The following is a 13,346-nucleotide window of genomic DNA, read 5'->3' on the forward strand; positions in this document are numbered from 1 at the left end:
TCTCTCAAGTTCTTTCTTTACATCCATTGGAGGAGCCTAGCCCATTGGGTTTAACATTGAAGAAAACACCTTCCTTCATAGAACTTATTTAAATGAATCTTTCTCAAAGGGATTTGATAGTTCCCTTAGTTGTAGATAATTCAAAACTAAAGGGAAGTAATGTACAAGAATTAACTATCAAGTTGCATATAAATTCATCAGTTTTTTATAGCCACATATGGAAAATTGTAAAATTGTACAAAGTAACTCAAATTTAATGACTTTTCATTAACTTAAATGACTATGATGCTAGCATATTTCAAGATACAAAGATGATTTGGTGGCAAAATGCTATTATGCAAAACGTAAGCTTGTTTGGGAAGTATTGGAGAGTGGTTTGAAGAGAAAGATAGAGGTTCGATGGTCAGATATAACCTCTTTGAGGGCCAATTTTCCAGACAATGAACTTGGCACCTTAGAGATTGAAGTAAGTATCTGGGTTGTTTATTTATTTTGTGTCTAAAGTGATGTGGTGCTAAAGTGTAGGTATATCTGAAGCAATATATTTTCTTCTATCTCATCCAGGTATCCAGGCCTTCACTTTTCTTTAGGGATATAGATCCTCAGCTAAGAAAGAACAATGTTTGGTAGTTTGCTTCTGACATTATAGGAGGCCACACCTCTATATGCAAGTCATCAACTCATTTCATAAGATATGTTGATTCAATAAGGTATTCATTTCCCAAGGATTAAACATTGTAGACATTTATTTGAATGGAATGTTCATCATGTTCTGATAATATAAATTAAGAATTCCATATCTTCAGTCAATGAGAAGAGAGGTTGCTTACTTGCATTGAAATGATAGGAGTTCCACCTTTTTAGTGGCCCCAATGAGGAAATGAAACTAGAATTGAAAGCTCTTTGTTTAATGAGCTTCTCACATTTAAAAATGTTGTATATTTAAAATCTCAACACCAAGCTTTCTAATGGTACATGTTACAAGTATTATGCCAATAGCAAGTTGTGACCATAATTTAACATTCTTGAGAACTTAATGTTACACAACCTCTGAAATCAGGAAATTAGCCAAATCATTATTCAATGCTTGGAATGTAAATCCCATTTGCATAAAATGTGAATCCACCACGATAGGAGTTGAATATCTTCATGCAGGTCTATTGAAATTCAACATTAGACATATGTAACTTCTTTTACACTTTACAGTCTGGTATCTCAGCTTCCACTTAACTATTCCTACAGGCTATGGCTTAGGAGGATGTGTCAATCCTCAACTGGCTATGGGATATGAGGCATTTTCCAATTTGATAGTACGCCTAATCCTATAAAATATGTACAGAGCACATTATGCATTTCTTAGTATGAATTTTACTCCATGTGATTACTTTGTGGGGCGCTCAGTATGTTAGAGATGTTGTAACGTAATGTAATGTCCCATAAATATAAATATAAATAGAAATTAAATTAAATAAAAATATTAATGTGATGGAATGTAAACATTTTAACTTGGTCAAAATAAAATAAAAATAAAAATAACAAAAAAAACCCTACAAAAATAAAATAATAATAAAAAAAAACAACCCATAGTATTGAGATCCCATGGTTTTGATGTGGAATATAGCCTATTTAAAGGGGGAAATTAAACTAGCCTAGATCCATCTTAACTCTATATCTACCAAGCACCAAGAGGGATCAAATATCTTGAGATGAAAACTTCTTTTAGAGTGAAAAGAGATTTGATCCCTCTCGGTGCTTGGTAGATTTGGAGTTAAGATGGATCTAGGTTGGTTATAGATTAATTATAGACTAAAATCGCATGACATGAAATCCCAGGTATTTCATCATAGGATAAGTATCTCTCACATGTTGCATACATATGCAATAGGAGTCTGCTCAACATTGTTGGTCATGATTGTTATTTTTTTTGTATGATTTTTACAAGTAGAGGAGAGTGAATTGTCATAACCTCTATACAATTTTGTTGGATGAGAGTTGATTTTGCAGGTTCCATTTTATTTTAAGCCAAACAAAATTGCATTTGTATGTTTTGGAGAATACATTTGTTGTGGTTTTCTTAAGGAATACTTGACAGACATTATGAAAAACTTCTACAATGTGATCATCGGTTAAACCTGCTAAGTAAGGAAGGAATCATGGGTCAAAATTCCCCATATTTTGATTCTAGTGGTGCACTATTTCAAGAACAGAATGAATATACTTGTTATGGTTTGTTTCCACATTTTGATCATTCAAAAGATAACTATCTGCTACCTTTCTCAAATATTTCAGATACCAAAATAGTTAGGGTTTCACCACTAGTCAAAGAAATGAACATCTTGAGTTCGATGATTAGGTTTTAGACTGTCTACTACAAGACACACCTTCTCCCTGCTCAGGTATAAAGATAATTTTTTTGTTTTCCATTTGTTTTTCATTTATGGGTTTGTTAAGTTTTCTTTCAAATTTCAACTACCCTAAATATTTCAAAAGTTTTTGTAGAAGTATGTTATGGCTTTTTGAGTGTGCATATGCATTACATCTATCGTACCTATCTGATAAACTTAAAAAGTAATGGAATTTTGATAAATTCATTAATGTACTCACATGATAGTGAAGAAAGTGGAATCAATTATGCTAATGACCTGCATGTGAATGAGCAAATGAGATTTGCGGCACCCTATGGTGGTTTGGGAAATCAAAGCTCTGATTTGGTTTCACAGAAATCCATGGATACATAAGTAAACTGAACAGTTTCTAGCTCATCAGAGATTAGGTGTCCTAACGATTCAATTCCAATTGTTGAAGAGACTTGGAAAGAAAATAAAGTGATGCTTGGTGATATTGCACAACATTTTCTAAGTGATTCACTCTGATCATCTAGATGTGATGAGAAAAAGGATATTGCATGTGTCAATTCAATGCATTCTCTTTTAGAAAAGGATGTCTCTATAACACATGCATCCAATGGGAATACTGGAAGCTTAGAAAATTCAGGGGCAGGTCATGGTTTGGGGAGGCTAGTGAAAGGAGAAGAAGATGGAAAAGAGTGTGAGATAAATGATGATATGACAAAAGCAATTTTGAGTAGGGATGACAGAATTAAGTCTGAACTGAATGTGATGGAATATGGTTACATAGATTGTAAATTGTTAACAGGTATTCCCAGGCAAGACTCATTAGTAGATTTTCTAGTGAATATTCCTTGAATTTCATATTTTCCTTATCTTTTTGTTCATTCTCCTGATGAACTCATCACAAGTTCTAAACAATGTTGAACAACTGGATGGAACCCTTTTCATTGAAATGTGATTTCTCATGGTGATAGAGCTAGAAATCAATTGTTGGGATCATGTAATTGTATTTCTTGTAGACTTTCATTGAAATATTGGTTGAGAGAACTGCAAGGTCCTTATGCTTTTTGGGTTGACTAACATCAACATTTCGTTGACATTTTTCTCTTGGAAGGTGCTAAGCATGGTCCATTATCAGCAAGATGTGATGAGAAAAAGGTTATTTCATGTGTCAATTCAACACATTCTCTTTTAGAAAAAGATGTCTCTACAACACATGCATCCAATGGGAATAGTGGAAGCTTAGAAAATTCAGGGGCAGGTCATGGTCTGGGGAGGCTAGTGAAAGGAGAAGAGGATGGACAAGATTGTGAGATAAACGATGATATGACAGAAGCATTTTTGAGTAAGGATGACAAAAAGTATGAACTGAATGTGATGGAAGATGGTTACATAGATTGTAAATTATCAACATGTATTCCCAGGAAAGACTCGGTCTCGAAGAAAATAAGTGCTACCATTTCTCTAGATATTCTTGATATTAGACATCATATATTGGGCTTTTTAAAAACATGTTATTGGCATGTTAAATTGTATAACTCCCTTTTAATAGGTACATGTGCATGTATTCGTTTGAATTTGAGAATCATAAGCATGATGTGGTCTTTTGCATTTCTTTTAGGCTTTAGCACATTTACATTTTAGAAACATGTTTTATTGTATAATCAAGTATCAGGTCTGGAAAATGCTAGATCACTAACACTAAGGAAATTATTTTTTCCTCTAATTTATAGTCAGATTTCAAGAGAGTATGCATTCATGTTTTCAATATTGGTAATATTATTTTCTTATACCTATGTGATATTGCAAAAAATATATCTGATTTAATTTCTGAAGCTTTTCCATAGATTGAAATATAATGGATTCCTAGCTTTCCATTCAATGAGATATGAATTGGTCAAATACAATAAATTTGTGGATACATGTATTATTAATTTTGTTGATACATGTATTATTAATTGAAGAGTTGAAGTTATGATTGTGGATAAGGTGGTAATTTTTTATTGTTTTGTTAGAAAGTGTTTTTAAATATTATACATGGCTTATTCTTTGCATACCAAAACCCAAGGGCCTTTAAAGAGGTTGCAATTATTCGTCATCCACATGTAGGGGAATATGCCTTTGGTTTCATTACATCATCACTTGTACTTCAAGTTGTTTCTTATTCTTTAGATATACTTGAAGTTAATACTGAAGCATTCCACATGAATGTTGAAATTCAGTGGTAGATGGAAATGTTTCTTGCATATTTGAAAATTGATATCTAGTTGCAAATTATCATTATTGTCATAAATAAAATTCCATGTTTATTGGTAAACATGCAATGTCTTTTGACATGCTATAGTTTAAATAAATATTATTTCAATTTGTATGGAAGGTAGTTCTTACTTTTCTCCCATTGTCATATGCAGGTTGAGAGTGGAGATGAAGAACTTTGTGGTGTCTATGTTCCCATGAATCATCTATATATTGGTGACATTTTCCTTGTTAACTCTAAATATATTATTTGACCAAACTTATATGTTCATGAAAGCATAGGTTGGTAGTCATGCATTTTTATTTCATTACTGTTATTATTTATGGTGTATATTTTTCCATGATATATTTCATTCTTTTTGGGATTTTGTTTCATAGATCTAGGAATGATACTTTACCCTATTCTTTTCACTTTCCAAAACATGTTCTTTCCATTCTATTTTACGCTATAGTTTTCAATAAAATTAGCTATCCCTCCTTACTTCCTTGGAGGCGTGTGTTGTGACTTCATATCCCAACTTAATTAGAGACCTACATTATGGCTTCATATATTGTACATTTTTAGTAGTGGAAATTAATCATAGGAGGAAGGAGAAGGTTATTAATGTGGAATGGAATCCCAACATAGGGATACTGCATTGTAGTAGTAAGACCTGCAATTCTTATTAGCATCACATAGATAACAACCACAAACCAAAGAGGGCCCATAAGGCATGACACCAAAACCACTTAGTGATGTTAATGGCAAAGTGAAGGAGGATGCTATAACATTGGGTACCTGCACTCCAAAGGAATGGAATCCCAACATGGGATTGTGCCACTTTGGTAATGAGACTTGAAAATATTACAAACCCCATATATATAGTCATCATTATTATTTTTTTGAAGGAAATTCTCATGGGAAATCAAATGGATGTTTCCCCACATTTTTGGATGATATCCCTTGTAAACCTGTTGACATAGACTTGTTATTTTAAACTAGGGGGATTTGGTTTAGAGATTCAGAAGAAAATGAGAAACTATTGGAATGACACATTTTAGGAATTTTGAGCATTTTCAAGGGAGTGGAGGCATAGTGATTTCTCTTTCTTTGTCTTTGTAGAATCATGTGATTACTTGTGGTTTGGATTCATTAGGCATGTGTGTTTGGGTCATGCTCTTGATTTAGGACCACGTGATACATTTTTCTGTTTTGTATGCCCCTATGCTTAGCTTTGAGCAAGAATAGTTGTGGAATTGGATGGCCTCTTATTTTTTGACAACTTAATGCATATTTAAGGGGGACCTGTCCATGTTTGAGTGTAAAGGAGACATGTGTGGAGGTGGGGTTTTATATATGGACTTTATATATTGTACATATGTAGCAGTGGTATCCCTTTGTCTATATTTTCTCTTTTTTCTTTAACAAATAGTGTGGGTGTTGCCCAAGATGCTTATTACATGATAATCCTTTACAAGGTCACTATTGGGGACAATGATATGTTGGTTCAGGATATTATGATATATGATTTATGTGCTTCCTTTAATTCTATGCAAAATGGAAAGTCCTCAAGATTGGATGGTTTGCCTTATGAAGTCTCTAAGTTCACATGGGACTTTATTGGGGATCATATTTGTTGTTTAGATGTAGATTTTTTTTTCTAGGTTCCTCTTTGAGTCCCTCAAGTCTCAATTATGGCTTGATGAAGCCTATTCCTAAGAATGCAATGAGAGACTCTATAGGTGGTTGGTAGCTTATTACTTTTCTTACCATTTCTTACAAATTTGTGGCAAAGGATTTTTCTTTGAGGATGTGGTGAGTTTCCAAGTATGTAGTGCAACCGAAGTGGACTAGGTTTGTCTAGGGGTTTGGTCAGCCTGGGAGGCAATGGAGTGGGCTAGAGAGATAGGGAAACTATGCCTTAAGTTGAAGATTTACTTTGAAAATACTATGATCGAATTTGTTGTTCTTTCATCTTTAAGATACATTGATATGCTTAGGGTATGATTCACAGTGTGTGGGTATAATGAGTGATCCTTTCACCAATTTCTTGGCCTTATTTTTGTCATAAATCCTTATCCCTACGAATAGTGTTACATTAGTTGATTCAATAGGGCCATCCTTTGGTGCCTTATGAATGAGGTAAAATTATTCCCCACATAAAACTTCAATGTGTTAACAAGAAAAAATAGGGAAGTATATATATACCAACATAGGAGCCCAAATGACACATATCAGAACTAGGAATAGACATATGCCACTGCAGAATTTCCTTGCCTTACTTTTCTTTTCACCTAGTTGATGCTCTACTCTGGAAAGAGTTATATCACACTTGACCAGATACAGACTTGCATAAATATCTTCCAACTGAATATCACACACAAATTCATTGTGTCATGTTTACAGAGTAATAGATCAAACTTTTGCATGATCTGTCATGAATCAATGAAATGAAAAATCTATAACATATAGACATTTTCATGACTAATATCAAAGTATTTAAGGAAAATCTTTGCATATTTTAGAAATAGGAAAAGGTTGTCTCTGCAATGAACATGACCTATGCATAGGATAAAAACACTCTAGAATATTATATGGGGATTATTTTTGAGAACATTTTACAAATTTGTGTAACTATTTATATAGAAAACAAAATATGATGAGTAGCATCAATGTGATGGAATATGAAATATAATTTATCTTCTGCAGATAATTATATGTATTTTTTCCAAACATAATATTTTACAAGAAACACGAAATTGAGGAAAGAATAACTAGTGATAAAATTAAAAACATATGTTTTTAAGTCATGAAGAATTTATTATATGGAAAATAAGAAATGAATCTCCACAGTTAAAAGGAAACATAGTTTTCCTTGAGGCTAACAAGCATGTTTCCACATGATCTATACTAGCAATAAAAATAAATGCTTGACAATATATGAGTGTTTATAGCATCAATCATTGTGCTTTTCGAGGTACTACATGTGTACATGTACTTGATCAAAGAACACAAAAATTGGGTGTGAGCCTTTGAAGTCATGTAGGCTCAGGAATCATTCTAAGCACAAGATTATATTTAGTAGGGACCTACAAGCTCTCGCTCCTTGAGAAGGAAAACCATGCTATAACATAGCTTGCCTACTTGGAATATAGATCAACTGAGAAAGTTTGATAGGAGGAGATTGAATTTCTTATTGCATTTTATGTTAGACTCAATTCATAAGTAAAATACTTCTCTTTAAAAAAATGAAGTATGTTTACAGGAATGGCTAGTCAATATAAAATTTGGAAATTCTATAAATAAACACCTGTGACCATCTGCTCTTGGTTTTCCCCAATAGGGATAGACCTTAATGCAAGGGTTAATAGCCTTATTACACCATGCAAGCCTTGAGACAAAAACTTATAAAGTTATAAGGTCTATGGATTGGGGTGCTGTATAAAATTATGGTTTGTAAGGAATCAATAGATATTCCATAAGACCTATAATACGTATTGCTTGTTATCATGTTTTAACTACCTAGGTATGGCAGAGAAGGGTATCCCATTCCTTGGGTTGTGCAGGTTGAGGGGAAAGAGAGATGGTGGGTTAGAATTGTTGTAGGAGTTAACATACTATGATTTGCTAGGAAATTGGGCCATGTGAGAGGACTATAGCCAGCCATATGATAAATTTGTCCTTGTGGACTCACCATCCCATTTTTACTAAAAAATGCATCCGTGACCAAATGAAAGACATAGTGACCTTGATGGCCCATTCAGTGAATTAAATATAAGTAGCCCAATTGTGCATCTAAAATAGGAAAACTATCATTTTATTTCAATGGATGTTTTTCTACTTTCCAACAGATAATGCAAACCGTGGAAACTAGAACTTACTCCTCTTAGACACAAGTGTCTTATCTAAAGGCCTTTCATCAAAATTATTTGCCATGGAAACTTTCATGCTCAAGACCTGACCCAATGATGTTATTAGTATGACATGAATATTTTCTTTCTCATTGCTATTGTCTAGATCATTTGGATTAGAATATGCATGGTTTTTCCAATTACTGACTTGGTTGTGTGGCACACCATATCTCTTCACCGTGGTAGCTAAATCACCATCTTTTCTATGTTGTCCATTTTGTGCTCTCCATTTTCTAAGTTGATCCTCAACTATCAATTTCGCTGCATTTTCCCTCTTTGCCTTCTGTGAGGAAACTTGAAGAGCCTCCCTCCTTACTATTATCTCTTTATTTTCTTCTTCCAATCTCTTCAATATTTTCCATTCACTATCCTTAGCTGCATCTATTTGGGCTACAACAGCTACCACCCGCTTGTCAGCAAGTTCCTCAACTTCACATGCCTGATTGTTTAGTGCAAAGTACTCATTAAATGAAAGTGTAACTGATAGAGTCCTAGCCTCGGAATATCCAACAATTGACTCACTCTGATTCATAGCATCAATCCTAGCAAGAGACAATACTTCTAATGCCTGAGCTGCTTCTGTCATTTTTATAGCTGCTTGTAGCCTACTCTCTACAGTTCTAGTACCAACCTCTGATTGTGCATCTTCTTCCTTTTCTTTGTATATATCATCTCTAGGTGCTTCAGCTTCAATCTTAGCCTTATCTGCATCAAAAACTACTTTCTGTAAAGCTCTTGAAATCTCTGTCATAGCTTCCTTGGATTGCCTCTCTCCATGTTGCCATGATTTAATTGCTTGTCTTGTTTGATTCAATTCAGCCTCCAGAGAAGAAACTACTGCATAAGACTTTGCTACCCTTTCTCATGTTTCTTCTAGCATTACACTTTCCCTCTCCAACTCTTCTCTGAGTGGCTCAATGGCACCTGCTAAATAAGTTACCTCCTATGTGGCTTTGTTTAGATTTTCTCTCATCTTCTCTATTTCTACTAGAGTTATATATTTAACTTTAGTTCTTTTAACCTCTTGAATCTTTGCAAGATCCAGGTCATCCACTTCTTTAGAGAGGGCATTTTCAACTACATGCATCTCTGCTCCTAGTTTAAGTTCCGACTCTTTAACAGCTGCTAATTCTAGTTTCAAGCTCTGCAATAAAGAGGATGAGGCATCGAGCTTTAACATCAGATTCTTAACAAGAACTACTTCATGATTCAGCCTAATCAGTTCCTGGTTGACATGCTCTATTTCTTTCCCCCTCTCCTCAGACTCTCGGTCTTTGGCCATAGCTACAACATGTTTCTTTTCTTTTGTTTCCATATATAAGCTCTGAGCTATATCCAAGAAATTCTTTGTGGTCATAAATTCTATGGTTAGTGCATCTGCCTATTTCTACACCTCTTCAGAAGCTGCCAATGCATCGATTGCATTTTCAAGAGAAATGTCCCTCAATTTAACTAAACATAGGTATTCTGAAATATCATGCTCAAGCTCCTGTTTGATAGCTTGTAGTTCTAATATTACTGATGCATTTCTTTCCTTTTCAAACTCTAGTTGTGTCTTCGTAATGATATTTTCTTCATCCAAATCAAAGTTGTTCTTCTCCTCCTAGCCTTTCAAATTCAGAGTCAACTATTACTTTCCTTTCTAAAGTGTTAGCACTTTCCAAATTTAATGTTAATTCCTTTAAGAGACATGTCGTTTTGTCCATCTCCAATATAGCCTGTGATTTTTCATATTCTGTTGCAATCAGAAGTATTTTCAGTTCTGTAAGCTCTTCCTCCATCTTTTGAAGCTCAGCTGTTACATACTGGCGTCTTTGTATAGACAGTTTTTGTGTTATTTTGTACCACCTAATATAAAGACTAGAATCCCATCTTGTAAGTCATAATTAGAATAGTTGCAAGAAATAATGTTGAAGAAAACAAATCTTTCTTGAAGTTCTTCTTTAGAGTCATAATTTTTGTAATGTTACAAAAGTTACAAATTAAGTATCTTTCTTTAAAATCATATTTAAACTTGAATGATTTGAATACTTAATTGCATTCCCTTCTTCTCTACCATGTTCAGTGACTATCACAGTCATGTTGAATTCTGTTGTTGTTAATTTGTGTATATGGAAATGACTCCCATCTCCTGGTTCACAGTCATGTTGAGTTCTGTTCTTGTTAATTTGTGTATATGGAAGTGACTCCCATCTCTTGGTTTTGTCTGTATGTTAGTATGCATGGTTGTGGTTGTCTGTTTGTTTGTGTGAGTCGTTCTAGCTCTCTGTTTGTTTGTTTGAGTCGTTCTAGTTATTTGTTTGTCTATCTGTTTATGTTTCAATATGCATGTGTTCATTCATTTAACAAAGGAGGAGAAGGCATTGCCCAACTTCCAACTGGATTTGGATTTTCAAGGCATTGCATTTGGATGGAAGGGATGGGAAGGGAAGAGATAGGAAGGCAGACAGAGGACATTTGATGAGTGGATATAATGAGAATGTCACTGGTGCAACTCAATGTCTGCCATAAAAACAAGCCAATGAACTAGAAAAGTCATGTATGGAGATCTTTGATCAATTGAGGAAACCGATGGTGAATTGATGTAAGAAAGTTGTCATTAAGTGGGGTGGGTGGTGGGGCGCATAGGAGGATGGGCTCTAATGCCTCCATCTTTCTCCTATTGTGTCACCATTGCAAATCCTTCAATCCTATCCCAAGTTGTTTTTAAGGGAGGATGTTAGGATATTTAGACACTTAGGATTCGGTTAAGATCAACTTGGTCTAATGTATCTTTAGTTAAAATGTGTTTCTTTGGCATGCTCTTGTAACTAAGCCGACATCCATGATTATGTTCTAAACATATAGTGATCCCAGTTCATCTTCTCCATGGTAGTAGCCGCACTTGATCCTTGCCTTAGGACCCAATTGATCCATGATCTCTATTTAAAGAGCATGGAGGCTCATTTGCTGAGGATCAATTGTGAGATATATTCATGTAAATCTATCTCTTTTTGCATTAATATATTACCTCAAGTGGCAATGTTGGCTGGAGCCATGGACTGTTTCCCTCTTTGCGGATTTTAACTACATAAAAATTGTTGTACTGATCTTTGATCTGTGTGGGAAAGTGTTTTTCTTAGGGTGTTCAACCTGCATGAATATATCCTGTTTTTTAAACACATGGCCAATAAATAATAGTAATCTAATTTTAAGGCCACAACCAAGCCAAACACCAAATTGGTGTATGAGACCCCCTTGTTTGTGGGACAATGGACCTGTCTCCACATAGAGATTTGATTGCTAAAGTCTACGAAGGTGCACATACTCTACCCCCCTCTGGATTTGAACTTGTAACCTCTTAGGAGGAAGCACATGCTCTTAACCATGAGACAATCCACAAGATGGAATATTTGGAGAAAATGAGTCTGGATTCTAGAAAGATTATTATAGACATGTAGTGTGAAGGAGAAAAGCTACAGGAGAACAAGAGGATGTGGTTGTTTATTACCTATTCTTTTGTTAGGCTATGTTTTGAATGCTTCAGGAACATGGTTGGAAGGGTAGAGAATTAATATGTTTTAGGAATTTCTTTGTTATTAATGTAGATTTTAATAATATCATTTGAATATAACAATTGAAATACATCTTAACCTCTAGTTATTTGTCTTGTAGGCGATTCCTCCTGTAATTAGAAGTACTCTTGGGCATGACATGTGGATGTCTATATTATGTAAGAATCTTAAGGATCGCTGGTACCAGGTAGTTTATAACAATAGGATAGGATCGTTGTAGTTCAACAACATAGTTCTAGAATCTGTTATTCCACATTGAATGCAATCAAATTTTTAAATGTGTTGTGACTGAAGTAGCTTATTTACTTTCATATATAGGTAGTTGAAGGGGAATTTCCAATTATTGCAGCTCGCGGGTGAGTGTTTAAGCCTCAAATTTTTTTGTGCCTATACAGATTTTATTTGTCTGTGATCTGAGGCTTCCCTTCTTGTGTAGGGAGGAGAACATAGCATACAAGGAACTTGATCCTAGTTCCTGGGTGCTGATTTTGGTATGAGAGGACCATTCAAATTTTGGCTCAGCTCCCATGCTTAGTTTTTTGTAAGTACTACGAGATGTGTGTGATCATTACAATGATGGGTGCACCTATTAGACTAGTATCTATACTGAATGCAAGAATTTAAGAATTATAACATATTTAAAGGGGAAAATTGATGAGAAAAATTGAGGTGATGGACTCATAGAAAATTACATATATCCACATTTAAGGATTGCTTATTATAAACAAGGAAGGCATTGCACACTTAAATTATCAAAAAATTACATATAATAGTCATTGACCAAACCATTAAGTACCTAATGTAGAAGGCAACCAAATTGAAACCAAGTAAAAGGGATGATACTTCCCAAGGATCAAAAATGCAATTCTTCTTCTCCAACAAGTCCTTGTTAAGTATCCCTTGAGTCTAAAATCCATTAAAGGCGGCTGTCAAATTCGTCAGCTATTAATTGAGGAGAGCATGAAGAGTATATTGCCTATCCATTGGTTCTCTATGAATTATTCAAAGAAATCTCTTTAGAAAGTCATGTGGCATGTTTCTCCTGAATCAAGCAACCAAGCATCTTTCCATGAAGAAAGTGAAGCATTAAATAAGTCTTCAATTACTCCAATGTTGCAATGTGCCACAAGATAATGAGAAGACTCAAATGATTTTCCTTTCACTTTACCAAGTGTTTTACCATGTTCAATGAAGGATTGTTCAATGTTATTGCCATAGGCAGTGCATCGATGTAATAAACTTATGATACCAAACAACACACAATGATGAACCAACACACGGTGATGAACCAATG

General features: G+C 34.5%; 1 protein-coding gene across 1 annotated transcript; it reads right to left on the bottom strand.

The window, feature by feature from the left end:
• Window positions 1–8,457: 8,457 nt before the first annotated feature.
• LOC149193715 (protein WEAK CHLOROPLAST MOVEMENT UNDER BLUE LIGHT-like 3) lies at window positions 8,458–9,249 on the bottom strand. Its single transcript, XM_089407412.1, has one exon. The coding sequence runs from the start codon at window positions 9,247–9,249 to the stop codon at window positions 8,458–8,460; it is 792 nt and encodes a 263-aa protein (XP_089263538.1).
• Window positions 9,250–13,346: the final 4,097 nt, after the last annotated feature.

Source organism: Pinus tabuliformis, chromosome 2_2 (assembly GCF_031772625.1).
Source record: "Pinus tabuliformis cultivar Carrire ecotype Pingquan chromosome 2_2, CPIR1, whole genome shotgun sequence".
In the NCBI taxonomy this organism is placed as follows: domain Eukaryota; kingdom Viridiplantae; phylum Streptophyta; class Pinopsida; order Pinales; family Pinaceae; genus Pinus; species Pinus tabuliformis.